Genomic DNA, 26,342 nt, shown 5'->3' with positions numbered 1-26,342 from the left:
ATGCACTTTATGGGAAGCTGAGTATTATTATCATCATTGGGTCCATAAAGACTCAGAAGAATCATTCCTTTCCCTTCCCTTTGCCGTTTCCCCACTACCCACATTCTGTCTATACCTTCCCACTTTCTACCTCCTTTTATCACTCTTTATTCCTCTCTAAGATTATTGCACCCACCTTTTCCACTTTCCACAGCTTTATCCCAGTACATTTAATGCTTTTACACTCAAACATACCCATTTTTCATCACTTCATCTTCACTTCTAGTAAAAATAACATCTCACTCAATTTACTAACCAGTTTTACCAAAATTCTTTCCCATTTAATGGGGTTATTCATACCTCCATAATTCCATGTTGAAACACCCCCCCCCTTCTTCTGTCTTTCCCTGCCTCAATGTTAGGGTCATGTCATTGATAATGTCATGTGGTCTAGTGACAGGGCTTTTTCCAAGTCCTACCCATTTCCCCTGTGAACTGGAATGTATCATATATGCTGGGCAGTCATGAGATATGGCCTTTAAGGACATAACCTGCTCTGACCCTATAGTGGTTATATCATGTTCTTGGCACTTTCATATCACCTGGGCCAATCACCTTTCAGAGTCCAATCATACACCAGAGCTTGAGGAATTCACCCAGCCTGCATCTTTTTCCCAGGATGAGCATGCCCCTCACTCCTGACAGCTCAGTGAACTTGGGTCACATGGACCATATTCAGGGCTTCAGCCCAGTACAGTACAGGGCAGGCTCAACAAAGTCTTTCTCTTTTACATAAAATACCAACTGCACTAAACAATCAAGTGATCTTCTATATGTAGCATAAGGTAAGTAAATTAATGTCATTTGGCTTTTCCTGGTTAGGGGTCACCGCAGCAGAACTCCGGTCCGCTAATGATTGGCAGTGGATTTTTATGGTGCCGAGTTGCCAGCCTGATGCCTACCCTTCAAAGAAGGCACACCCATTCATGCATGCACCTACTTGCATGTCTTTAAACATCACTCGACTGTGATGAGGACATGCAGACTCCACACAGAAGGTGCCCCAGCCGAGAATCGGACAGGAGAACCGCTTGCTGTGAGGCAACAATGCTAACCACTGCACCACCGCGGCCATTATGTAGCATAAGGTATATACACAAATATGGTTTCAGATATACTTTTTAAACAATCTATCCATTTTTAATTCCCCACTACTCCTCTGAAGAACAGTTCCAGTCTGATGCTCCAGTCTAAAACTAACCCCACAATATTTGTATAACAGCAGACTGGCATTACACTTTCTTCCCTAAATGCAACTGTGGTTCATATTGTCCATAACCACATGAACCTTACTCCAGTTTAGCAGTTCCACAAATGCCCGTGTTCCAACCTAATGTCATCTTGCTAACCCAGACCAAGTCTTAGCCCTTTCATGAAGTATATACTATGTCCATAGAGCATTTTGGAGAAAATAAAGCATTCCACAATTTAAACCATATTTATGAACATTTTACCAAAGATAAAAAGTTAAAGATAACTAACTATCAATTTCTTTCCTCATTGAAGCATCTCTTCTTACTTTTAACACCACTTCGTTCCTTGATCTTCACCCTCCTATCTCTTCCTAATTCATTAATTTCAAATCCCTTCTTTGCCTCATAAAGCAAAACAAACGTAGCAGAAAAGGGATCAAAAAAGAGAGACAGTAGGTGTAGCACACCTTACGATAACACAGCAAACTAGATCCTCTGCCCTATACATTTTCCATCTAGGCTGTTATTTATTTCCCTTCTTTCATCTCTCTGTTACATGCTTCTTTCCACCTTTTAACTAGAGTGTCATTTTCCTGCAGTCCCTGACTATCTCACCTCCTTCTACTGCCACCATTTGGGGAATTACCTCTTTTTCTCTTCCTGCTATAATTTATCCCTCCTTCCTCCTCCTCAAATATGTTCAGTGTCACCAAATCATGACAATCATCATCATCATCATGCCACCATAGTCATTTAGGGGAGATCATTCTGTTGCATTACCACCATAATTATAAACACTATGTACCCTTCTATTATGCTCCTCAATCTTTATATTTATGGATTCCTTCTGTACTGCTCCCTCTATGTAAGTCATTTTATACTGTATCATTTTTATCTTCACTTTTCTCATGGTCACAGGACCCTCTGTTTCCTACGGTCCATTTAATTATCGATGCCACTTTGTACCTCTTCTCCACCAATATTAACTGAAACATTTACTGGTGTTTCACCCCGGCTCTCCTGCTAGCATATTACATTCTCAAAATCATCATCATCATCATCAACTGCTTTTTTCTCATTTTCTGTACATGGGTTCACGTTGTCACTTAAACAGTCACCACCACTCTCAATTCAACGCCACTCCCCAACCTTCTTTAATAGCAATGTCTGACTATTGCAGGTCTTCTATCATGCAATATGTCCATCCATCCATCCATCCATCCATCCATCCATCCATCCATCCATCCATCCATCCATCCATCCATGCCTTGGCTTGGTGGCCTCATTTCCTCTTTGCTTTTTCATGTTTCTCCAAAATCTTCTTCACCAGATCACCCTTTACTTTCCTGCAAGTGTGTCTGAATCACTTTAATCTGTTCTATTTGACCTCCACTGCAATTCAAGCTACTTTGGCTTCTATTCTGATGTCCTGATTTCTTAATTAGTCCCACACTGTGCATCTTACTTACCCATCCTAAGCACATCACCATCATTTTTAGCTTCCTCAGCTGCCATGCCCTCACTACCCAGATGTATATACCATGCAGGAGTACTGGACATACCACTGTTTTATGTACCCTGCATTTGGCTGCAGCATCTGTTATTCTAACTGTGACCTCCTCATTCAGACTTCCACTCTCCTCAGCCCACCCACCCCCACCCTCCAATTGCTTGAAGCTGTTGTTAACCTGTTCAACTGGTTTACCTTCTGTCTCAGTTTTCAAATCTTTTTGATTTCTTACATTTGTTGTTATAGCCATTATCTTGCCTGTACTCAATTTCATCCCATGTGCCTTTTGTTTTCCATTCCATTCCCTTAAATTTTTGTTGAATGCCCTGTACAGAGTCTGCCACATTGCATGCAGCAGCTTTATTATCTGTCCCCCTCTGACCTGTTTGCTAATGTAGTCCATCACCAGTATGAACAACAGTGGGCTTAGAGCTGAACCCTGATGTGTACCCACCACCACACTGGGAACTCTTCTGTGAGTCTGAACACTGTTCATACTTGTGTCATTGGGATGTATGCATAATCTGCACTATTTTTACCAATGTTTCTGGGACTTTAAATCAGTGAAGGACTGCCCAAATCAGCTTTCTTAGGATCTTGTCATATGCTTTCTCCAAAATTAGGAATGTTCATTTGGACTCTTTCACCATGTCCAGCTTCTTCTCCACTATCTATCTCTGTAAATATCAGGTCAGTTGCTATACATAAACCCAGACTGCTCATCTCCAATTTTACTTTCCACTGCTCTGCACATTCAGTTATTAATCACCCTCTCTGGCATTTTCTTGTAGTGTGATAGGACTTAGATACCTCTGACAGTCAACATATGTGAATGTTCCCTTTGTTCTCAAACACCGACAATAGAATGCTTATTCTCCAGTCACCTGGGATACATCTTTCTCTCCATACAACTTTGAGTACCCTCAAGAGCCATTTCTAGTCTAACTCACTCAACTACTTTTTTTGGTCTTTTTGGACCTCATTTTTACTGGCCTGGCCACCAGTGCCCCACATCCACTGCAGATTTACAAACCATGCTCCTATTCCCTGGACTTATCTCTGGTGTTACTAGACTGGTTATGGATCTTAAAGGAATCCCGAGGTTTAGCTATCTGTGCTTCCTTACAATGTTTTTTTTTTTTTTTTATTTTATATGCCTTATCCCCTTTCCCTGTCCTCCCATGTTCATTTATAACATCCAATGGCAACTCCCTTCTTTGAACCACATCTCCCAGAATGGGCACGCCCTTCTATCCTTGCCAATCCATCAGTCACCTGAGCTGCTAATTGATCCCAGGTTGGCTGGGCCATAGTCAGGGTTTATCCCTGTATGCCACTGGATTACCTTAACTCATCCAACATTTATTTTGACCTCATCTAAGCCTGCTGGTTTCACTGACTTCATGTCTTACTATTTCTAGGGTGAATTCTTTGTTTTTATTTGTGGGCTGTGTATGGTGAGTACAGCTCCTGAAGGATTTTCTTCATTCAGAAACTACTGGAAGTACTTCTTCCATCATCCTTTTATGTCCTATGAACTGGTGAGAAGATTGCTGCTGACATCTGTTATGACTCATGTCTGATGATTGCCATCTTCATCTCTTTGCCTCTGCCTTCCAATGTGATACAGCTTTTTGTGCCATCTGCTGATTCACTTTCCAGAAGCTGTTAGAGTGTCTATGACACCTTGTTCTTTGCATTTGCAACTTTTCTCTTAGCTCTTTTGACTGTGTACATTTAACTCCCAGTGGGTGTGGCCTGAGCCTTTAAAAAATTAAGTTAGTACCTTAGAGTTCTGACAAATACTCATTGGCAGAGGTCAAATATTAGTATAATTGTGTTTGCCATCATGTATGCTTCAAGATAAAATATCCTGATACCTTGTATGTAGCATGGTATTGGAATTATTAATGCAAATATGAACAAACAATATTTGACGCCCATTTGCAGTAGGAGGTAACTGCAGATGCACCTGGAGGCGTCACTCAGCTGTAATGAGTTAAAACAAAAACTGCCCACCCTGTCTATCCTGTCACCTTGACACTCCAAGTGGTGTTACCCATCTGTTACATCTATTACAGCTCTCACCCACTCCTGTATAAATGCCACTGGATATCTGCCTTCCATGCCTTCTACTAGTCCCAACATGCAAACATTTTCTTGCCAAGCCTGACTTTCCAGATCCAATTGTTTCTCCATTAAGGATTTCACATAGCTAGAAAGTCTCTATATCTCTTTATCCTGCATCCTATAGTCAAGCACTATAACCTTACTGTATGCTTCATCTGCTACTTCATGGTAGCTACATTTTCCTGCCTGGCTTCTCCTACCTATGCCTGTAGGGCAGCCATATCCATTGTTATCATCCCTCCCCAGGGCTATGATCAGATTGAGTTACACACACACACACACACACACACACACACACACACACACACACACACACACACACACACACACACACACACACACACACACACACACACACACACACACACACGCGCGCGCGTGCGTGCACACACGCACGCACACACACACACACACACACACACACACACACAAAACACACTCGTTGTTTAGGATTCCTATTTCATTTAATAATTTTCAATAATGATTATCTCTCTGAAAGTTCTACTTGCTGAACTGCAAAAGCTATTGAGCTGAGAATGGATCGAGTGATTCACACAGCTCCTTGTGTGTTCCCTATAAATTTAATAAATTAGTTAAGAGGTACTGGGTCTATTTCAGAAAGATCGAAGTTTCAAAACTTCGAATCTGATATGGTAGACACCATATGAGTGAAGTTTTGAAACCTCTAATCTTTTAATGGAGATCTCCGTACAGAGTGGAAAGGGAAGACTTCTCTTTTCTGCACTGTAGCGTGATCTCGGAGTTGGTAAATTTAAGTTGTGGGGGTGCAGGGGGGCTTGCCTCCCTGCTTAGAGCGTTTAAATGGCTTGTTTTTGTAGGTTGTTGTGTTTTATTACATTTTCAGCATTTCAAAACTTTGATTATATGGTGTCGACCATATCAGATTCGAAGTTTTGAAACTTTGATCATGTAATACAGACCCAGAGGTACCAAAAATATATTAAATATATCTTGTACAGTTTTATTTTCCTTTTTTTGGAACAATGACATAGAAAGTGTTTACTAGTTTAATATAATATTTGGATTGTTTAGGTTGGGTTGGGTTTAGGTTGGGTTTTCATAAAAAAATAATGCAAAACATTGAGATTAGCAATTACTTTATCTGAATTCTCAATAAAATGAAATAAAAGTTGCATTTTATTGACAGGGACTCATGAATTAGTAATGAAAGAGTTAGATTAATTTTTAATCTCTGTACAGTATCCATTAACAAGGTGATCTATAGTGATGTCCATTCATTTTGAGAATGAATATATCTTACTATTTTAGGATTTTAATAACCTTATTCGCTATGTGTACGCGGTGGTATTGCTGCAGTAGCATTGTCGCCTCACAGTAAGACGCTGTCCGGTTTGATTCTCAGCTAGAGCGTCTTTTGCGTGGAGACATGCGTGAATGGGCGTACCTTCGTTGAAGGTTGTGCATCAGGCCTGGCAAGCCGGTATGTAAAAATGAACTGCCAATCATTAGCGGACCGGAGTTCCTCTGTGGTGACCCGTAACCGGGAAAAGCCGAAAGACACAAACAAACAATAACCTTATTCACTATGTAAGGAAGTCTAAACTGTGGTACTGTATACTCTATTTTCTCCTTGTAATCTGCTACGGTTTCCTAGCTCAATATGTTTCCTGTTATTTTATATGAAATCCATAATTCAGTTAATTTGACTTAACATTACAATATACTCTTATAATTATCTATAAAACAGCATATTTTTTGGAAAATATTCCTGTAGTTTGGACCATCTGCTGAGATCCGTTTAGTCAAATCGCTATTACTGGATACATTATAGAAGACTAATAGTTGGTTTTCTCCACTATATTTAATGACTGGATATTTTATATTTTAAAGGAACCCGTTTTGGCCTTTTTTACAGTCTTTAGTTAGAACTGCCCTGGTTCCAGTATAGTGAGAGTAAAGGGGACCTAAGTCATTTTCTGGCCGCGATTTGTGTAAGGAAAGAAGAGGAGTGCACTGTTATTGATTGGCCACAGGGCCTTCTTTGTGCTTTTTTTTTTAATCTCTGTGCTGCTAACATTGCAGTTGCATAATGCATGGCCCATAACCTGTGAGCTCCAAGGTGTTTGGTGACATTTGACAGCCAAGTTACATGAGAAGAAGAGTGCTGTTGGTTTCTGCTAAACTCTACAAAAGCTAAGACTTACAGTATCATATCATCTGTTCTGGCACTTATTTTTCACATTTTTTTGTCACAGCTGCATTAATTGAGTGTTTCTGTGTTGAGTATCTGCACTTCTTGACCTTTTTTACAGTCTTTAGTTAGAATTGCCTTGGTTCCACTTCAGTGAGAGTAGAGGGGACCTGAGTGATTCTCTGGCTTGGGATTGTGTAAAAGAAAGAAGAGGAGTGCACTGTTACTGATTGGCCACAAGGCCATGCTTGTGTTTTTTTTTTTTTTTTTATCAAATCCCCTGTGCTAAGTGTCACAGTTGCACAAACCTTATCTCATAACTTACAAGCAAGCTATGACTTACATTACCATATCAGCTATTTCAGAACTTATTTTTCGCATTGTTTTTCTCACAGCTGCATTCATTGTTTCTGTGTTGAATATATGCACTTTTGACCTTTTTTACAGGCTCTAGTTAGAGCTGCTGCTGTTTGTGCAGCAGCAGCTAGCCATGATCTGTATAAATGCCGATATCTTGCAGCATAATTCACCCTTGTAAACTGTGTAGAAGCCAATCTCTTGCACTGTAAATTTCCCTTAAAATATCCTCAATGTCTAGATTGATATTTTAAAACTACTAGAGCATCTAGTTTGTGCATAGTTGAGAGTTTATCCTTAAGTTTCATGTGTTATAAACCTATTCAATATTTAAATTTCTTTCACACCTCCTTAGAAAAACAGTAGCGATGGCTATGCACTTCCCGACTCTCTCTCTGTAGCCAGTCTGGTTGAGATGAGTATTCTGAGGGAATTACCTGATGTACACTGACACCCTATTTGTTTTTAATAAAATAGATAAAGTATGTGAGAAGTGTAAATACACTTTAACACTGGAGGCAAAATTCTGTCATACAATCAAAACTAGTCTGATAGAGGTTGTCAGTGACACTTGCATCATGCCTTATGCACATGATAAAGACCCAACATATAAAACTGCTTATGCTAAGGCACTTACAATTAAACTTCCTAAAACACTAAGACCTCCTGCCAAGCACAGTTGAAAAAAGGGGCCCGACTCCTCAACCACCACATAAACACTCTGTTAAAGCACCACCCACAACTACACATAGTAACACTATATGCAATGCCTCTATTGTTAAACACTTAAGGCAAACCAGTGCACCACTAAACTTCCTGGTCATTGGTGATCCTATAGTGAGGTACACTGATGTCCCCCTGACCTGACTAAGTAAGAAGAGAATCATGGTTAGCTGCCTTTCTGGGACTAGGATCAGTCAAGTCACACAGGTCATTGAACCACAGGTACCAGTATGACCATGTGGGTGTTAATGACATGACATGTACCTCCCTTGACTATATGAAGTGAGACATAATTGAGCTCACTGTTTATGTGTTTCAGGAAGGTATGAGCCTAGCAATGAGCAGCATACTACCTTCTCCAAGATGATGCCATGTTATCAACAGGAAATTATGGATTTTAAGAATAGGCTTAGCTTCTGGTATTAATCCAAGGGGTACAATATTTGACAGCCTGGGAGGACATGGTTGATAGACCACCCTGCTTTGGCACAGATGGCTTGCACTTATCCCCTCTAGGCATTTTGATAATGGCAAAGATGTTTTCCACCCCCATAGTGCCTTCTTTAGGCAATGCCAAACTGATAAACCTCTCAACTTAATTGAACCTATGAAGAAATATCTGTAGGTGGTACTGCTCAGTGCTATAAGTCTTAAAAAGAAACTACACTTCCTCTAAGCCTTCCTCTCCCTGGAGAGTGTAGACATCTGTGTAGTAATGGGGACATGGTTTAAAGTCATGTAGACTACCCAAAAGTGCAACGTTATAATGCCTTTCACACATTTAGACCAGCTATTGCACAGGAGGGAACTGAGTCTCAGTCTGTATATAAAAAACAACCTCACTTCCAGACTAGTTAAAGTGTATGACCCACTTGAACTCATACATGTGCAACTCACCATAAACAGGGCTTTGTACCACATCCTCGCAACCTATAGGTCTCCCTCCATATCCCAGGAAACCCATACTATCTGTCTCAATGCACTTGAGTCCTTCACCATTCAACCCAATACAATCTTCATCGGGATCTCAACTACCTTTCTATAGACTGGAAATCCTACACCACTTATAATGCACTTATAATCATAAACGTCATTAATACCAACATCCTAGAACAGTCCGTCCATTCTCCTACCAGGGCTACAAGCATCCTTGACCTCTTATTTACCTTTCTCACCTGACCTTCTAACATCCCTACCATAAACTTTAACTTATATACTATATAGTGTGTGTTCTTTCTACACAGTAATTTGTACAGTTCTACTGATTACATTGCATTTACTACTACGTGGTTGTAACTACCACAGTAATTGTACCGTTCTACAGATTACACTACATTTACTACTACTTGGTTGTAACTACCACAGTAATTGTACAGTTCTACAGATTACATTACATTTACTAATACTTGGTTGTAACTACCACAGTAATTGTACAGTTCTACTGATTACATTACATTTACTACTACTTGGTTGTAACTACCACAGTAATTGTACAGTTCTACAGATTACATTACATTTACTACTACTTGGTTGTAACTACCACAGTAATTGTACCGTTCTACAGATTACACTACATTTACTACTACTTGGTTGTAACTACCACAGTAATTGTACAGTTCTACAGATTATATTACATATACTACTACTTGGTTGTAACTATCACAGTAAATGTACTGTTCTACAGATTACACTACATTTACTCCTACTTGGTTGTAACTACCACAGTAATTGTACAGTTCTACAGATTACATTACATTTACTACTACTTGGTTGTAACTACCACAGTAATTGTACAGTTCTACAGATCACATTACATTTACTACTACTTGGTTGTAACTACCACAGTAATTGTACAGTTCTACTGATTACATTACATTTACTACTACTTGGTTGTAACTACCACAGTAATTGTACAGTTCTACAGATTACATTACATTTACTACTGTTTGGTTGTAACTACCACAGTAATTGTAAATTTCTACAGATTGTATTACATTTACTACTACTTGGTTGTAACTACCACAGTAATTGTACAGTTCTACAGATTACATTACATTTACTACTACTTGGTTGTAACTACCACAGTAATTGTACAGTTATACAGATTACACTACATTTACTACTACTTGGTTGTAACTACCACAGTAATTGTACAGTTCTTCAGATTACATTACATTTACTACTACTTGGTTGTAACTACCACAGTAATTGTACAGTTCTACAGATTACATTACAGTTACTACTACTTGGTTGTAACTACCACAGTAATTGTACAGTTCTACTGATTATATTACATTTACTACTACTTGGTTGTAACTACCACAGTAATTGTACAGTTCTACAGATTACATTATATTTACTACCACTGGGTTGTAACTACCACAGTAATTGTGCAGTTCTACAGATTCTATTACATTTACTACTACTTGGTTGTAACTACCACAGTAATTGTACAGTTCTACAAATTACATTATATTTACTACTACTTGGTTGTACCAAGGAACCAAGATGCACCATTTGTTTTGTTTTTTGATGCACTGATGAAGGCTAAAATTATAGCCGAAACCGGTTTGCAAGTTGTTGTTACTTTTCAAGATTGATGTTGCTTAAATAAAATCATTCAGCCTTTTTCTTCCGGTGCTGGTTCGTTTTTTGGTTTTTCTGGATTATTGGTTGAACCGTGCACCAGTTCACCGTGCATGTATTTGGACTATTCTTTGTTAAAAGAAGGTCATGGCTGTTAAATCTGGTGGGTTGCTTTGAGCGGGTCACCAAAGCAATGAATAAAGGCAAGACTATGCACACAGCTTACTTCAAGCCGGCTAAGGCTCCTGATAAAATACCCCACTCAGGCATTATAGACACACTCACTAAATTAGGTATAAATTATTTTATCACCCACTGGATAGCCAACTGGCACACTAATAGGACCCAGGACGTCAACATGGGTGAGGGCTTCATACTGGGCCTGGACTTTTTTAGCATCTGTTTCTCTGAAGTGGAAGCAAACACTGAAGGTTTATGGCTTATTATGTTTGCAGATGATTGCAAGCTGGGGGTTATCAGTGACCCCAGCAGACATACACATTCTTCAAGGAGGCGTATCTCTGACTAACAAATGGTGCCAAAGCCATGGTATTAAAGTCAATGCTAAGAAATGCATAATTTTGTCCTTTGGGAAGTCAACCTTCGTGGCTAATTACCATGTTGATAATATGCCCTTAAAAGAGTTGACCCAGTGGTCAGTGATCTGAGTATGCATATACATATTAGCCTTATCTAGACTACTACATGGGCACACCAGTGAGGAAATCCTTTTATGTTGCACAACTTATAAGTAAGGGCATGGCATCTGGGTCCAAAGAGGTCATTATCCCACTGTACTCCACCCTTATTAGACAATCATAGAATGCAATGCTCTCTTTGGTATGTATCTGACATGGCATTTGCAGCAACTAGAGTGACCTAAGAGGTTCCTTAAAAAAGAATACAAGGTGTAACAAACCTGCCTTATGCAGAGTGCATTAAAGCTCTTTTCCTCTACTCAGTCTCCTATAGTTTACTGAGGGTTGATCTCTGCCTGGCTTACAAGGCATCTGCAAACCCCTCACTTATGAATCTCCTACATATTCATAAGTCAATGAGCACCAGAAATACAAGATCTAGGGACCTGAATTTTGTCTGTGACTTAAACAGAACATGTTGAAAAAACAGACATGTGTCCCAGAGACTCCCTCTCCTATAGAACAGGGCCATCCCCGTGAAGATGAGTTCTTCTATTACCCAGTTTAAGTGCAACCTACACCAGTGGATGGGAAATGGGCCTGGCACTCATGCCCCTTATGGACAGAGGTAGCTTATAAATGCCTGGCCCTCAATGTCCTATTTGGATACAGGGCATCATTATTCGTTCTGAAAAAACTTGGCTAGGCTTAGAAAGGATCGCTGGTCATTAGTCTAGTAACAATCTATGAATTTATGAAACACAGAAAGGTAAGTAAATATAAAGGGATTGATATAGTCTTTGCTATACCCTAGAGACAATAAAGTAGATTTATCAAGATTAAGTTTACAGGTGGAGACTGAACAAAGTTTTTAATAGCCTGAGGTAATGGATTAATGGAAAGAAAACAATTATATAAACATAGTAGTATATCATCTGTAAATAATGCACTAGAGACTTCATTGTTAAAATACGTAATGCCTACAATGTGTGCATGATTGAATACTAAATAAAAAGAGATTCTAGTTAAATAATAAAAGACATAGGGACTGTGAATAGGCCTGCCTAGTCCTTACAATGATTTTAACACAGGAAATCCTGTCATTAACAAGCAGATGTACACAGGCACCTTTGTACAGGTTCAAAGGTTCATAATTTAAGTACTAGGCTAGCTGCCTTTGTAGGATATTTTAAGCCAGGCCAGTTTCCCTAGTTGTGCTTGAAATAAACAATTCCATTTGGCTATAGACTGCTCTTACTCATCCCATGGTTGATAATTATATATTATCCCTAATAAGAATAACTGGAATAATGCCATAGATAATTTGAAGGGACCCATGCACGGGATAAAGAATTTAGGAGCTTCGTTTGTCCATAAATAGTACAGGTAGTAGTCCTTGGATACATGTTCTGTTTCCCATACATAGATCTATATTGCATTTGAAAATGGACAGGGATGAACTTTGTTTTTATGGATCAGAAGTCTGTTTCACAGCAGTGGTACCATCTGTAAAATATACATATCCCTCCAAACCAGTCTGTTGATGTTACAGAAGAGGTTTAGATCCCTAGACTGAATATTTCTGATGCCGTTTGACTTACTGATGTGCAGTAAATCTATCAGTAATGGTTCGGAGGATGCCTCATATGCCAGATACAGGTCGCTTCCTAGCAGTCTGTAGGATAGTGAGTTTAGTGACAGGGCTTTGAGTCAGTCCATGTAGGGTATGTTGTTTCGTACATGTATCCTTTTAAGAAAGTATCTCGGTAGGCATTCCAGTTATTGCATGTGTCTGGACAGATATATGCCAAAGTGGGCACTATATTCAAGAACTGTCCTATCCAGGGTTAAGTAAAGGGGGACAATGACATCCCTAGATTCAGATACAATTCCTTTGTTCATAAGCTGTGCAGTATAGAAGGACTTTCTTACAACAGTAGATGCATGTTGGCCAAAAGTTAGGTCATTGTCCATATATGTTCTCAAATCCCAAACAACTGTAACAATGCTTGGGGGGGGGGCGCGTTGTCAATGTGGTAGTTCCCTGGGGTAGATAACTTTCCAAAGGATACAATAATACATTTTTAGCATTTAATTTCAGACCATGATTTTGCCACCAGTTATGTATTTGAGACAAACCTTCCTGCAGGACGGCTAAGTCATTTAGGGATTCAATGACTATTCTTAGCTTACAGTCATCTGCAAACTTTGTCATCCAGAGCCCTTTGGTATTGGCTTTTACTTCATAAAAGTAGATGCTAAACAGGAGATGTCCCAACATAGAACCCTGCTGGACTCTACTGGTGACTGGTCTGTTTGTGGAGGTAATTTCCCCTATTTTGATTATCTGCATCTTATCAGTGAGCCAGTTGGCAATCCAGCAGATGACATAGAGGTTTATTCCCAGTTTATGTAGCTTTTCTACTATGCCTGAGTTGGAAATTGTGTTAAAACATTTGGCCAGGTTAAGTTATGCTGTGGGTACCATTTTACCTTCATCCATTGCTTGGGTGACCTTTTCAAAACAAACAGACAAACAAACAAACAAACAAGCAAACAAACAAAACCCCAGCAATTTGAGTAACATTAGCTGGCCTTGATGAATCCAAACCTAGACAAGTCTTGTGTTTGGAGGTTCCCTATGTCCTGATTGATTAATTCCATGATAAGTCTTTACATGGCTTTGCATATGAGGCTGATCAGACTTATGGGCCTGTAACTGCCTGGATCTGTGGAAGGTCATCCCTTATGCAGGGGAATGACTGTAGCTCTTCTCTATTCACTTTGTTCAAAGTCTGTATGGAGGCTGAGAATGAACACTGTTGTTAGGGGTGTAGCTAATTCACATTTCACATTACTTTAAGATGCATCCACGGATATTGTCATAACTCATTGATGCAGTATTTTTAATTTCTGATAGCACTTTTAGGACTTGGTCTTGGGTGATAGCTGGAGGTGAGCCAGTTTCAGCTATATCTTGAGGGACAGATTGAGGGAGAGAGATGCAAAGTTACAGCTAAATTTATCAGCCAGAAGGTTTGCTATATTTCCAGCCTCAGTGGATGTAGCATCATTCACCATCAGTTCAGCACATTGCTGTATTGTGCTTTTGACGTTATGAACATAAGTTAAAATGCCTTGTAATTGTCTTTGGCTTGGATAGTAATGATACTCGTATATATTACAGGGAAACCTAGAATTTTACATAATTTGATAATGCAGGGAACATAAATGTTATGTATTGTAATTTAATACTACTGTCTTGTCCTTGATATTTTTGCATGAAGCTAAAATGAAAGTTAGAGATTAAAATAGAACTGTCTGAATCTAATAGAAAAGATTGATAGTACTTTAGCAGGGTTTATTCTGGAAACACATCTATAACTTTTTAACAAGAAGATCAGAACTAGGTTTAGAAATTAAGCAAAAAAGAACTAGGTTTAGAAATTAAGCAAAAAAGATAATAGACTAAATTAAGATACAGATGTTGAAATATAGCTTTCCTGAGATACCTGTATTATTCATCTGGGATTAGACTAATGTTTCTTTGGGTCTATATTAGTTTGCCAAAATTTATTTTCAGCAAACACATATTCATCGACCCTTATTCAACAAAAATCACTTCTGCGATCCGCTGAATATTCTAAGGGCAAAGACATAGTTGGCCAACTACACAAATTTGCCCTTTTTTCCACTGTAGTGCGATCTTGGAGTTGGTATATATAGTTAGGGGGTTATGGGGGGGTGAAGCCCCCCACTTGGGTGGGTTCGATTTAGCAATATTTCGGTTCCTTGGGCTATGGGGCAAGTATGTCTTTGCCCTTGGATTATTCACTGAATCATGGAAGTGATTTTAGCTGAATAAGGGACAATGAATACGTGTTTGCTGAAATTGCATTTTGGCAAACTAATATAGACCCATTTCTTTGAGTGTTTTATAAAAAGGCTGCATCTAAGTCATTGGGACCTGATGACTTACCGAGTTATACATTCTATAAGTTCTGATAATATGGTGAAACTGTGCTCTTTATTCAGTTATTCAGCTATTTATCATTGGTGGTAAGTGAATCCCTATTAGAGCAAATACACGTGCTGGCAAATAAATCTATGATAGTTAAAGAAACAGTAGATACTTGATTATTTTCCTTTATACATTATATAAGCTTCTTTGGCCTATCTAATTTGGTATACTATCTAAGAGTTTGGAAGGGATCTAAACCTCCCTATTTCGCAATCCTGGTAAATATTCTGTCTTTAAAATTTAAAAAGTGAGTTGATTGCATTTATATTAGATTAAATTAGTATAATTTTAAAAAATCCAGTTTAAGTTGATAAATGTTGATCTGGATTTCAGTTCAAGAGCTTGAAGTTTTGATATAGCATATAGGATATTGTTCAGCATTTTCTTAGTTATTATTGATTCAATACTTACCAAATGACAATGCTGAAAATATTGAAATATAGTCTTGAAATAGCAGAAAATAAAGTAACTGGAAGGAAAATGTGACAGTAGAAAGCATGGATGACACTAAAGCATTTTCTGAGACTGCTATTGAGTAATTTGCTGTTTTATACCTAAACTGATTTTAATGTTTAAAAACAGATGAAGAGGAAAAAGGTGGTGAGAAATACATAAAAGGATGATGAAGGGCCAATGAGGATAGGGTAATTGGAAGAAACGGAGAAAACATGGGAGACAGGGTTAAGAATGGCAACAATAATGAGAATTGAATTTTTTTTTTATTTTTTAGTTCTAATAGTCTAAAAAATTCTCTCAAGTAATTAATTATATTAAAGTGCTGTAAACAGCTAATTTAGGATATAATGTGTCTTCATATATATAGTCATAAATAAGGAGAAGTCTTCATATATATAGTCATAAATAAGGAAGTAAGGATGCAGTTTCAGCTGGTATTTCATTGACAGGCTGTTTGGGCTTTAGGAAGAAGGACATATGTGACTAGTACACCATTAAACTGAAAAGTTTTGCATGCTCAGGTAACAGATCCAGATGGAGGCCTAGTAGCACATTTTAAAAATAAAAATGCAGTATAACTGTAGTTTATGGTTATGCAAGGCCTAAAGAAAGATGTAATCTTTTTGAAGAAATAAAGCAGTTTGTGGTTTTGCATATGAAAGTAATAATTACTGCATGCTTTACTTGTAATATAAGGGAAACAAACTGGTAAAGTAGAGCAGTATGGAAATGTCAGGAAGCAATGAAATGTGCTGGAATGGAGGCTGGGAAAGAGAGAGAATCTGTGTGTCATAAAGGAAATGTTGGGAAGGAGCTGACCTTTTTACAAATACAGTGCACATGCTCAGTATACTACTACACAAAGAATTGTAAGTGTGCTGACGCATACCTCACTAATGACTTGTGAGGTACTCTTAGACACATTTACTTGAAGTGCACTATGTATGGTCAATCAATCACATAACTGCTGAGATCACTGTAGTTAATTCTAGTTCAGGAAAAAAAGATGTTTTCCTTCTTCTTTACTTAGCTGTGTAAACAGTAGGAGACTTGAGATCAAGGTTGTAACCATTTTTTTTCAAGCTGTAGTTTAATATCCTGCACTGTTACCCTCTGTAGTCGAGGGCAACCTTATGTGAAGTGCAGCCTCAGGCAAATGCTACAACTTATGGATTCATGGATTCATGGGTGTGTGCTAGGCTAATGACCACAATGGCCTTTTTAAGCCTAGCCATGCAGCCCATATCTCTGACAAGTTCTGCTACCCTTGTTAAGTGTAAACAAGGGCCTGGAAGATGAAACATAAACAAGTAGGGGCCTGGGAGATGAACCATTTACAGAATGCCATGTCCATTAGAGACTTAGATGCTGAATCAGGGATTAATTTTCTGTTCTCCATCAAACTTACACGAATTGGTTTAAGGAGGAACTCTGCTTCATATGGATGGGAGCCTGTCCCAGAGAAAGAGTAGTCTGTGGGATACATATCTGTCTCTCCAGCAGGTCCTGTTTATATCACAAGCAAATAAGTCTTTAGAATGTGTAATTTTGGTGCTGTTTATTTTGTGGATATGCAGGAGGTCTATCAGGGTGGTATCTGACAATGCCTTGTATGTCAGGAATAGATCTCTTCTCAACAGCCTGTAGCATTCAGAATACAGGGATAGAGCCTTGATGTGGTCTGCAAAGGATATGTTACTTATGCCTTTTCTTCTTTTATTAAAGAACCACTGTGGACATGTCAATGATTGGATGTGCCTGGTTAGGTACTCCCAAAAGATAATAAGCTAAATACAAATCTGATATGTGTAATGTGCTCCAACATGTTGCTCTGAGATGATAGACTGACCCTAGACAAGTTATAGTGACCTTCTTGCACATCTCTGAGGTTTGATTATGAGAAAGTTTAAACAAATAATATCTACACTGCTTCCAGCCCCCACATAATCTACTGTGGCTTTATGTGCATACCTGTTAAGATCAGTTGTGAGGAAAAGTTAAGAAATAATAGCTAAACTGTCCCCAGCATCCACATAAGATAGAGCAACATTACATGCACACCTCTGAGTTTTATTGTGACTAAAGTTAAAGAAATAACCACATTGTCTCCACTCTCTACACAAGCTGTAATGTTCTTCCATGCACACCATTGAGCAGGGCTGGTTTTACACTAGTTAGGGTTCAGAGCAGAAGTCTCTACTAAGAATGTGTCAAAAAACTACTCGTACAGCCTGGAGTGCAGAGGCCACCAGGCCCCTAGAAACTCTGGGGGATTAAACATTCTGTGATGCAGCTTATGCTTTATTTTTGAATGATAATGGCATGTTTACTGATTTTTACCCCTACTAGCCAGAAGAGTTAATTATGTTCCAGCCAATATTGTGTGTGCCCATCAGTATTTTTTTTTACACACAAGCAGGATGCACTAATTTAACACACAGACAGACACAGGCACACACACACACACACACACACACACACACACACACACACACACACACACACACACACACACACACACACACTCCTCTCCCTTCCAAGCCACATCTATCAAAAGATGAAACACTGCATGCTTACCTGCAGACATATTGAAGGAACACAGATTCATCTTTGTTAGAAAAGACAGACAATCTAGTTAAATCCACATAATGATAGGAGGGACATGCAGACTCTGCAAAGAAGAGAAGACACAGCCAGGAACTCAATCAGAAAAGAAAGCATCTTGAGATGGCTATACTTTGTGCCACTGTGTCAGTGATCAGTTGTTCTGACACACACCCTGCCCAGACTTTCACAGATAACCACTTATTATGCACAATGTTGTTATTTGATAGTGATGGAAATTAAATATATTATGGTTCAATTAGTTTTAAATACACTGCACACCTCACATGTAGACAGACATACAAGCATAAACCATAGGAGTGATAGGTTTTTAATGACTTAAGTAAATGCAGTATAATGTGTTGCACTACTCCTGCCATTGCAGATCTGTGTCTGTTTAACATTGATCAATCATTAGTAGGGTGAAGTTACTCTTATCCACAGACTGAATCCATACCCATCAGTTACTGCCACTTCATAAACAGTGTGCACCTCAAATGTCTGACTGTGATAAAATGACCACAGCAAAAGTATTCTAACTTACTTTACACTAATACATACACACACACATTGGTCCTGCAAAGATATGACTGCTTAAGTTAAGCAAACGATAGCAAGGTAAGTCATTTCCATCTACAGGCACCCTAAGTCCCTAGCAGTTATATCCACTTTGCTGACCATGTACACCTCATATGTCTGATTATTGTTAAAAATATTGGGAATATTTTACAATGTCTAGCCACCTTAACTTTTTTCCTGAGAATTCCATTTTATATAAAACTCCTCTGTTGAACTCCAGAATGTCAGTGATCACATACTTTACTAAGCAAGGTAAGCTGTGTAGGTATAGTAAGCAATAACCAAAATGATTTTTGCAGGGGGCTCTACCCCACATTCCTGGACTATAAATATACTTCCTCTGAGATTGCAAAACCTCTGAGAAACCTTAGGACATCTTTCCAGAAATTACATACATTATACTACACAAATTAAGGGGAATAGATATAGAAAAAGCAGCTAAAATGATGATAATAATAATAATAATGTCAAAGTAAGTATTTCATGCTTGTTTTGTACAAACACACAGTGGTGAAAATAAAGTATTCCAACTTTATTTATTTATTATTTATTACATTTGTCAACTGATTGCTGGGGTGGTCCATGGATCTTTTTCAGTCAAAATTTAGGCAAAGACAAATATTCAATTATATCAAAGCGAAAAAACAGCAACACAAAAGCATTTTTACAACAAAAACAGATAGCATATGTGTACTAAATTAATCAGAAGGTAGAATCCATTTAAACTTAACAATATAACATTAGTAGTATTTACAATGTGCAAATGAAATATGAGAAAAATAGTCATCCTTAGAAGTATAAACTCTTTATTACCTATTTGTTGACAGCGTAAACACACTGGGCAATTTGTCCTTTTTAGGGATTATCTTGGAGCATTGCTTTGTTAAGTGACTTGCTTTGAACCACATGATAGGCAAAAGAATATGGAAGAAATCAAACCCTGCAGTATGGGCACAGAAGACAACTCAATAACTCAGAGCTTTAGTCATCTATGCTAACTGCAAATCACTAACCTCACACAAATAAATATTAGTCCTACAAAGGCAGAATAATGACAAATTTTGCAACTCAAGTGTCTGGCATTATTTAATAACTGCAACCCTTAACAATTTGCAAGAAAACCACAGACTTTATGAGGAACAGAAGAAAAATATAAAACAAAATCAGAGCAATGAAAGAAAAATTATATGCTTCAAAAAATAAAACTAGGCCTGCAAAGCCAGAATAAAGAGCAACAGATTGCAATCAGTCATTCTGATCTACAAACGGCTCCCCCAGGCCATCAATTATAATTACTTTGTCATGTATATGATGTGATGTTTGTTGTGTTTCTGATGTCCATCTGTAGCAATATGAGCTGCAGACAATAATGTGTTATCGACTCAGTTTCAAACAAATTCCTCAGCAACCACACAATGTTCTCCACTACTGTTGCAAAACCTCTTGCTGCCCATGTCTGATTTCCTGTTAGGATTTAAAAAAAAACAAAAACTTCATACTGCTGCTCTTTCCCATCATGGCTGTTCTGCTCCTTACCTCATGCTGCAATCTTCTCCAATGTGTCAAAAAGCAGAAAGCCTGCAGATTGGCTGGCTGGTTAGTTGAACAGAGTCTTCTCCTGTTAAGGTGCCATAATGCAGCTGGTTTCAGCATTCATTAACTATGCTGCATAAAAGAAAAGAAAAACATAAAATGTGAAACTTTTCTTTTTACCATTTTTGAAATCTCACCTTTAGCAATTGCATATATTGTGTAGTAGTGTGTACTAGCCAATGCTCTTGACCTGACATTGTTTGCACACTATTACTGTGACATCTGGACAGAGGAAGGAGGACAAGGCGACCTGGTGGTGGAATGAGGAAGTACAGGAGAGTATATGGAGAAAGAGGTTGGCGAAGAAGAAGTGGGATTGTCAGAGAGATGAAGAAAGTAGACAAGAGTATAAGGAGATGAGGTGCATAGCAAAGAGAGAGGTGGCAAAGGCTAAGGATAAGGCATATGAAGAGTTGTATGAAAGGTTGGACACTAAGGAGGGATCAAAGGACCTGTACTGATTGGCTAGACAGAAGGACTGAGCTAGGAAAGATGTGCAGCAGGTAAGGGTGATAAAGGATAATGAGGGAAACGTACTCACTAGCGAGGAGAATGTGTTGAACAGATGAAAAAAGTATTTTGAGGGGCTGATGAATGAAGAAAATGAGAGAGAGAGAGAGAGAGAGAGAGAAGGCTGGATGATGTGGGGATAGTGAATCAGGAAGTGCAATGGATTAGCAAGGCAGAAGTAAGGATAGCTATGAAGAGGATGAAGAATGGAAAGGCTGTTGGTCCAGATGACATACCTGTGGAAGCTTGGAGGTGTTTAGGAGAAATGGCAGTGGAATTTTTAACTAGATTGTTTAATGAAATCTTGGAAAGTGAGAGGATGCCTGAGGAGTGGAGACAAAGTGTTTTGGTGCTGATTTTTAAGAATAAGGGTGATGTGCAGAGCTGTAGTAACTACAGAGTGATAAAACTGATCAGTCACAGCATGAAATTATGGGAAAGGGTAGTGGAAGCTAAGTTAAGAAGGGAGGTGATAGCTAGTGATCAGCAGTATAGTTTCATTCCAGGAAAGAGCACTACAGATGCGATGTTTGCTCTGAGAGTGTTGATGGAGAAGTACAGAGAAGGTCAGAAGGAGTTGCATTGTGTCTTTGTGGACTTAGAGAAAGCATATGACAGGGTGCCTAGAGAGGAGTTGTTGTATTGTATGAGGAAGTCGGGAGTGGCAGAGAAGTATGTAAGAGTGGTACAGGATATGTACAAGGTTAGTGTGACAGCAGTGAGATCTGCAGTGGGAGTGACAGATGCATTTAAGGTGGAGGTGGGATTACATCAAGGATCAGCTCTGAGCCCTTTCTTATTTGCACTGGTGATGGACAGGTTGATAGACGAGATCAAACAGGAGTCCCTGTGGACTATGATGTTTGCAGATGAGCATTGTGATATGTAGTGAGAGTAGGGAAGAAGTTGAGGAGAACCTAGAGAGGTGAAGATATGCTCCAGAGAGGAGATGAATGAAGGTCAGCTGGACTAAGATGGAATATATGTGTATGAATGAAAGGGAGGTTAGAGGAATGGTAAGGATGCAGGGAGTAGAGTTGGCAAAGGTGGATGAGTTTAAATACTTAGGATAAACAGTTCAGAGTAATGGCGAGTGCGGAAGAGAGGTGAAGAAGAGAGTGCAGGCAGGGTGGGGTGGGTGGAGAAGAGTGTCAGGAGTGATTTGTGACAGACGAGTACCAGTAAGAGTGAAAGGGAAGGTCTACAAGGGGGTAGTGAGACCAGCTATGTTATATGGGTTGGAGACAGTGGCATTGACAAAAAGGCAGGAGTCAGAGCTGGATGTGGCAGAGATAAAGATGTTAAGATTTGCACTTTGTGTGACGAGGGTAGACAGGATTAGGAATAAGTATATTAGAGGGTCAGCCCAGGTTGGACAGTTTGGAGACAAAGCCAGAGAGGTGAGATTGCATTGGTTTGGACATGTGCTGAGGAGGGATGCTGGGTATATTGGGAAAAGGATGCTAAGGATGAAGTTGTCAGGTAAGAGGAAAAGAGGAAGGCCTAAGATAAGGTTTATGGATGTGGTTAGAGAGGACATGTAGGTGGTTGGTGTGACAGAGCAAGATGCAGAGGACAAAAAGAAATGACAACAGGTGATCCGCTTTGGCGACCCCTAATCGGGGAAAGCCAAAAGAAGAAGAAGACTAACTTGAGAACCCCTTTAGTGGCAAATGAATGTTATAATTTTGACTTATTCAGTAGTTCGCTGTACTGCTCCAGCATACACTATGTGTTTTACATTATTATATTATTTTTATATTTATTCTGTTACTCTGTTTATAATTCACATTTGCTTTTGCTATTGTCTCTCCTGCCATGCTGTGTATTGCCTGAGGTTGTGACTTCAATGGGGGCTCATGAAAGTAATCTACTTGTAGTGCATGGAGCTCACTGATTATGCTCTGATATTAGGAAAAAGACAAACCAGTTAAACACCCCAGTGGTGTGCAACCTGGCCTTAACAATTTTTAAGCAGCCCTGCTTAAGTTAGCAGCAAAATCTGCCTTTACTACTAGCAATTGATAGCCATACAACAAAATATTTGTTTCTGCCTGCTGTCCATACCAGTAATGAGTTTCTAAGTTTCTCTAATGAACTTATAAAGTTGCTAGAACAACAGGATTTGTGTTGGCATTTATTTTCTGAAGGATACAAACTCAGAAACTCCAATGTATGTCATTATTTAATGACTTCAGTCCTTAGTGGTTTGTCTGAAAACTACAGATTTTATAATGGACAAACTAAAAATATGAAGCAATAATCTGCACATTCTCTGAATCTGGACAGTGGAGAGGCATGAAAGGTAAGTGTAAATATGACATACAGCTTTAAACTGCCTTTCTGACAGCATCTGCAAGTGCTTTATGGCTTTGAAAGCTGGCAAAACATTGCTTTTTATTTCACTGTACCTAGCAGCATGTGGAGTAAAAAAAGCTCCATGCAATATAAAAAATTATGATTGTGTCACGGATTGTAACTCCTTATTATGTGTTCTCAGCATGGATGACGAGATTTATCTCTCAAGCTTCACTCTCGATGGCATCCACGTCTCAAACATATAATAAATGGTATTAAAGTTTTGTGAGAACCTGTGGTATTAAAGTTTCATGAGAAGGATTTAGTGACTCCACTTTTTCTTGGGTTTTTGTTTGAATATAATAAATGGGTTATAATCAGTGACTCAATCATGAATCTGTATATCTCGTTAACAAGTAATAATACAGTTTCAGAAATGATGTTACTATTTTCCACATGAAAAAACATCATATCGAATGAGGTCAGTAAACATAAATGGATAGTACAGCTATAAACAACATTGTTTATTTTAGATATTGCCAAATGCACTTACACGCACACACACGTATATACACACACACACACACACACACACACACACACACACACACACACACACACACTCACACACACACACACACACACACACACACACACACACACACACACACACACACACACAAAGTCACAGACACACAACCAGAGAAGTGTAGACACACACACACACACACACACACACACACACACACACACACACACACACACACACTCACACACACACACACACACACACACACACACACACACACACACACACACACACACACACACACACACACAAAGTCACAGACACACAACCAGAGGGAAGTGTAGACACACACACACACACACACACACACACACACACACACACACACACACGCACACACACACTCACACACACTGTCTGTGCAGGTACTGAAGTGTCCCTCAGCTAAGTAACCTCACTCCAAGGGTGCTTACAGACAGAAATGGGAGAGTTTGCTTCTCCGTGTACCACCTCCATTTACACATGGATGAAGTGAGAATAGTGATAAAAGTGTTAAGTTATGTAAGGAAAGACACACCTGTGTCATTAAAATACTTTTGGACTAGTAAGAAACATAATATGTTATGAGAACCTTTGGGGAGGGATTATACTGTATTTGTTTGTATAGTATAGTAAGTGATGTGTTGTCAAGGAATGAGAAGGGTTGTAGTTAGTAATGTCTGTCAAATGTAAAACAAAGCAAAAGCTTTGTTTCTGTCATCTTCTCTTACCCTACACAATTATACATGGTACACTGCTTTCTTTCCTGTTTCACTGTGCTAATCCTCACCTTGACAGGAGATAGCTGTTACACGTTATAATTTATACGAGAGGATACCTAACCATCACAAGTGACAATTAAATGGTGAAAATGAAATGTTATAAGTAGATGCAGTGTTATACCATAAACTGAATCACACTCTTCTTTTTTCTTAGTGTAAAAGTTTTTTGGCCACCTACAAACCTGAGTTAATGAAGGCCCTAATGGAGCCCTGGGACTACAAGATGGCATGCAAGGTAAGGCTATAGTGAGGGACACCACTAGACGTGCCCTGTCAGTTCAGTTACTATACTCTGTAGTTTCTAAACCTGCTCATTGTTAAGTACTAGACTTGTGGCATCACGTTTACAAAGGAAAAGGACCTCATTCATTATAGCTGAAGTAATAATAGCCCTAGGTTCATTGCTTACACTTTAATATTAGGCTGTTGAACTCACTGGTATAAAAACACTTTTTTCTGACATAAAGTGGTCTTAGAAAGCAAGTAAACATATTCTAGTGTGTGTTTTAACGAAATGTGAATCAGAAACAGTAAACTAATAAATGCAACAAGAATAATTAGAGCAAATAATGATACAATATTTGTTTACTTGGTAACCATTAAGAAACTAGGGTACATGTGCTCATTTTCATAACTGGCCTGGATTGTAACACTGCACATTTAGTTTAATTTTGTACATGTTCATGTGTGAGCACATAGGTCCTTCAAATAAATTGTGTCATTTTACTTTATTACTTTGCCAGACAAGAGCTGTATACAAATTAGCAAATGACTGTTATATATACCACATTTTAATGTAAGTAGTTAACTAAGATAACCACACCAGGGTCTACAGCTACTAATTTTCCTTTTAATAGATGTGTACTAGAATGCAGTACTAAGTTACACATCACCTTATCTGGAGCACACAGCACATGATATGTTATCAGGCATCATAAGTTGCTGTTGTTGTTTGTCTTTCAGCTTTTTCCTGGTAAGGGGTCACCACAGGGGAACTCCGGTCCACTAATGATTGGCAGTAGATTTTTATGAAATGCCGAGGTGCCAGCTTGACGCCCAACCTTCAACGAAGGCATGCCCATTTACGTACGCGTGTCTTTTGAATGCTACCCAACAGCGGGGAGGACATGCAGACTCCACACAGAAGGCACTCCCAAGCCAAGCCGAGAATCGAACAGGAGAACCTCTTGCTGTGAATTAACAACACTACCACTGTACCAGTGCGGAATATACCAGGCATATGCTGTGTTTGCTGTTCATGTTTTTACACTGTTACCAGGCATCATAAGTAACAGTGTACAAACATGAACAGCAAACAGAGCATTTAAATTAAATTGACCTTGGGGTGATGACACTGTCACCATGCAGAAGTGATACCAAGTTAAAAATGATAGCAAGGTCTGCAGCAGAAAAGGATGTCATGAAGTTACTATACAACAGAGGCAGCTGTGATGGGAATATGTGCAGAAAAAGAATTCTGAGTTGAAATGAGACCCATAGTAGGTTGCTTGGTTTCAGATTCTGAACTGTGTACCCACCCACAGTAGGTGCATCCTTGTGACAAGCCCTTCCCTCTTCAGAC

At 38.9% G+C, this 26,342-nt stretch overlaps 1 protein-coding gene across 1 annotated transcript in view; it reads left to right on the top strand.

Moving 5' to 3' along the window:
- Positions 1-26,342, top strand: part of LOC122810945 (prosaposin-like) — a 177,207-nt gene that overhangs the window by 128,580 nt on the left and 22,285 nt on the right. The window contains exon 6 of the mRNA XM_044082474.1: positions 24,915-24,995. Coding sequence (XP_043938409.1) covers positions 24,915-24,995 — 81 coding nt within the window. The remainder of the gene's footprint in view (positions 1-24,914; positions 24,996-26,342) is intronic.

The sequence above is a fragment of the Protopterus annectens genome, chromosome 9.part0, assembly GCF_019279795.1.
Source record: "Protopterus annectens isolate FY-2018-M chromosome 9.part0, PAN1.0, whole genome shotgun sequence".
In the NCBI taxonomy this organism is placed as follows: domain Eukaryota; kingdom Metazoa; phylum Chordata; order Ceratodontiformes; family Protopteridae; genus Protopterus; species Protopterus annectens.
Note: the sequence above shows the minus strand (reverse complement) of the source record. Positions and strands in the feature narration are given on the sequence as shown.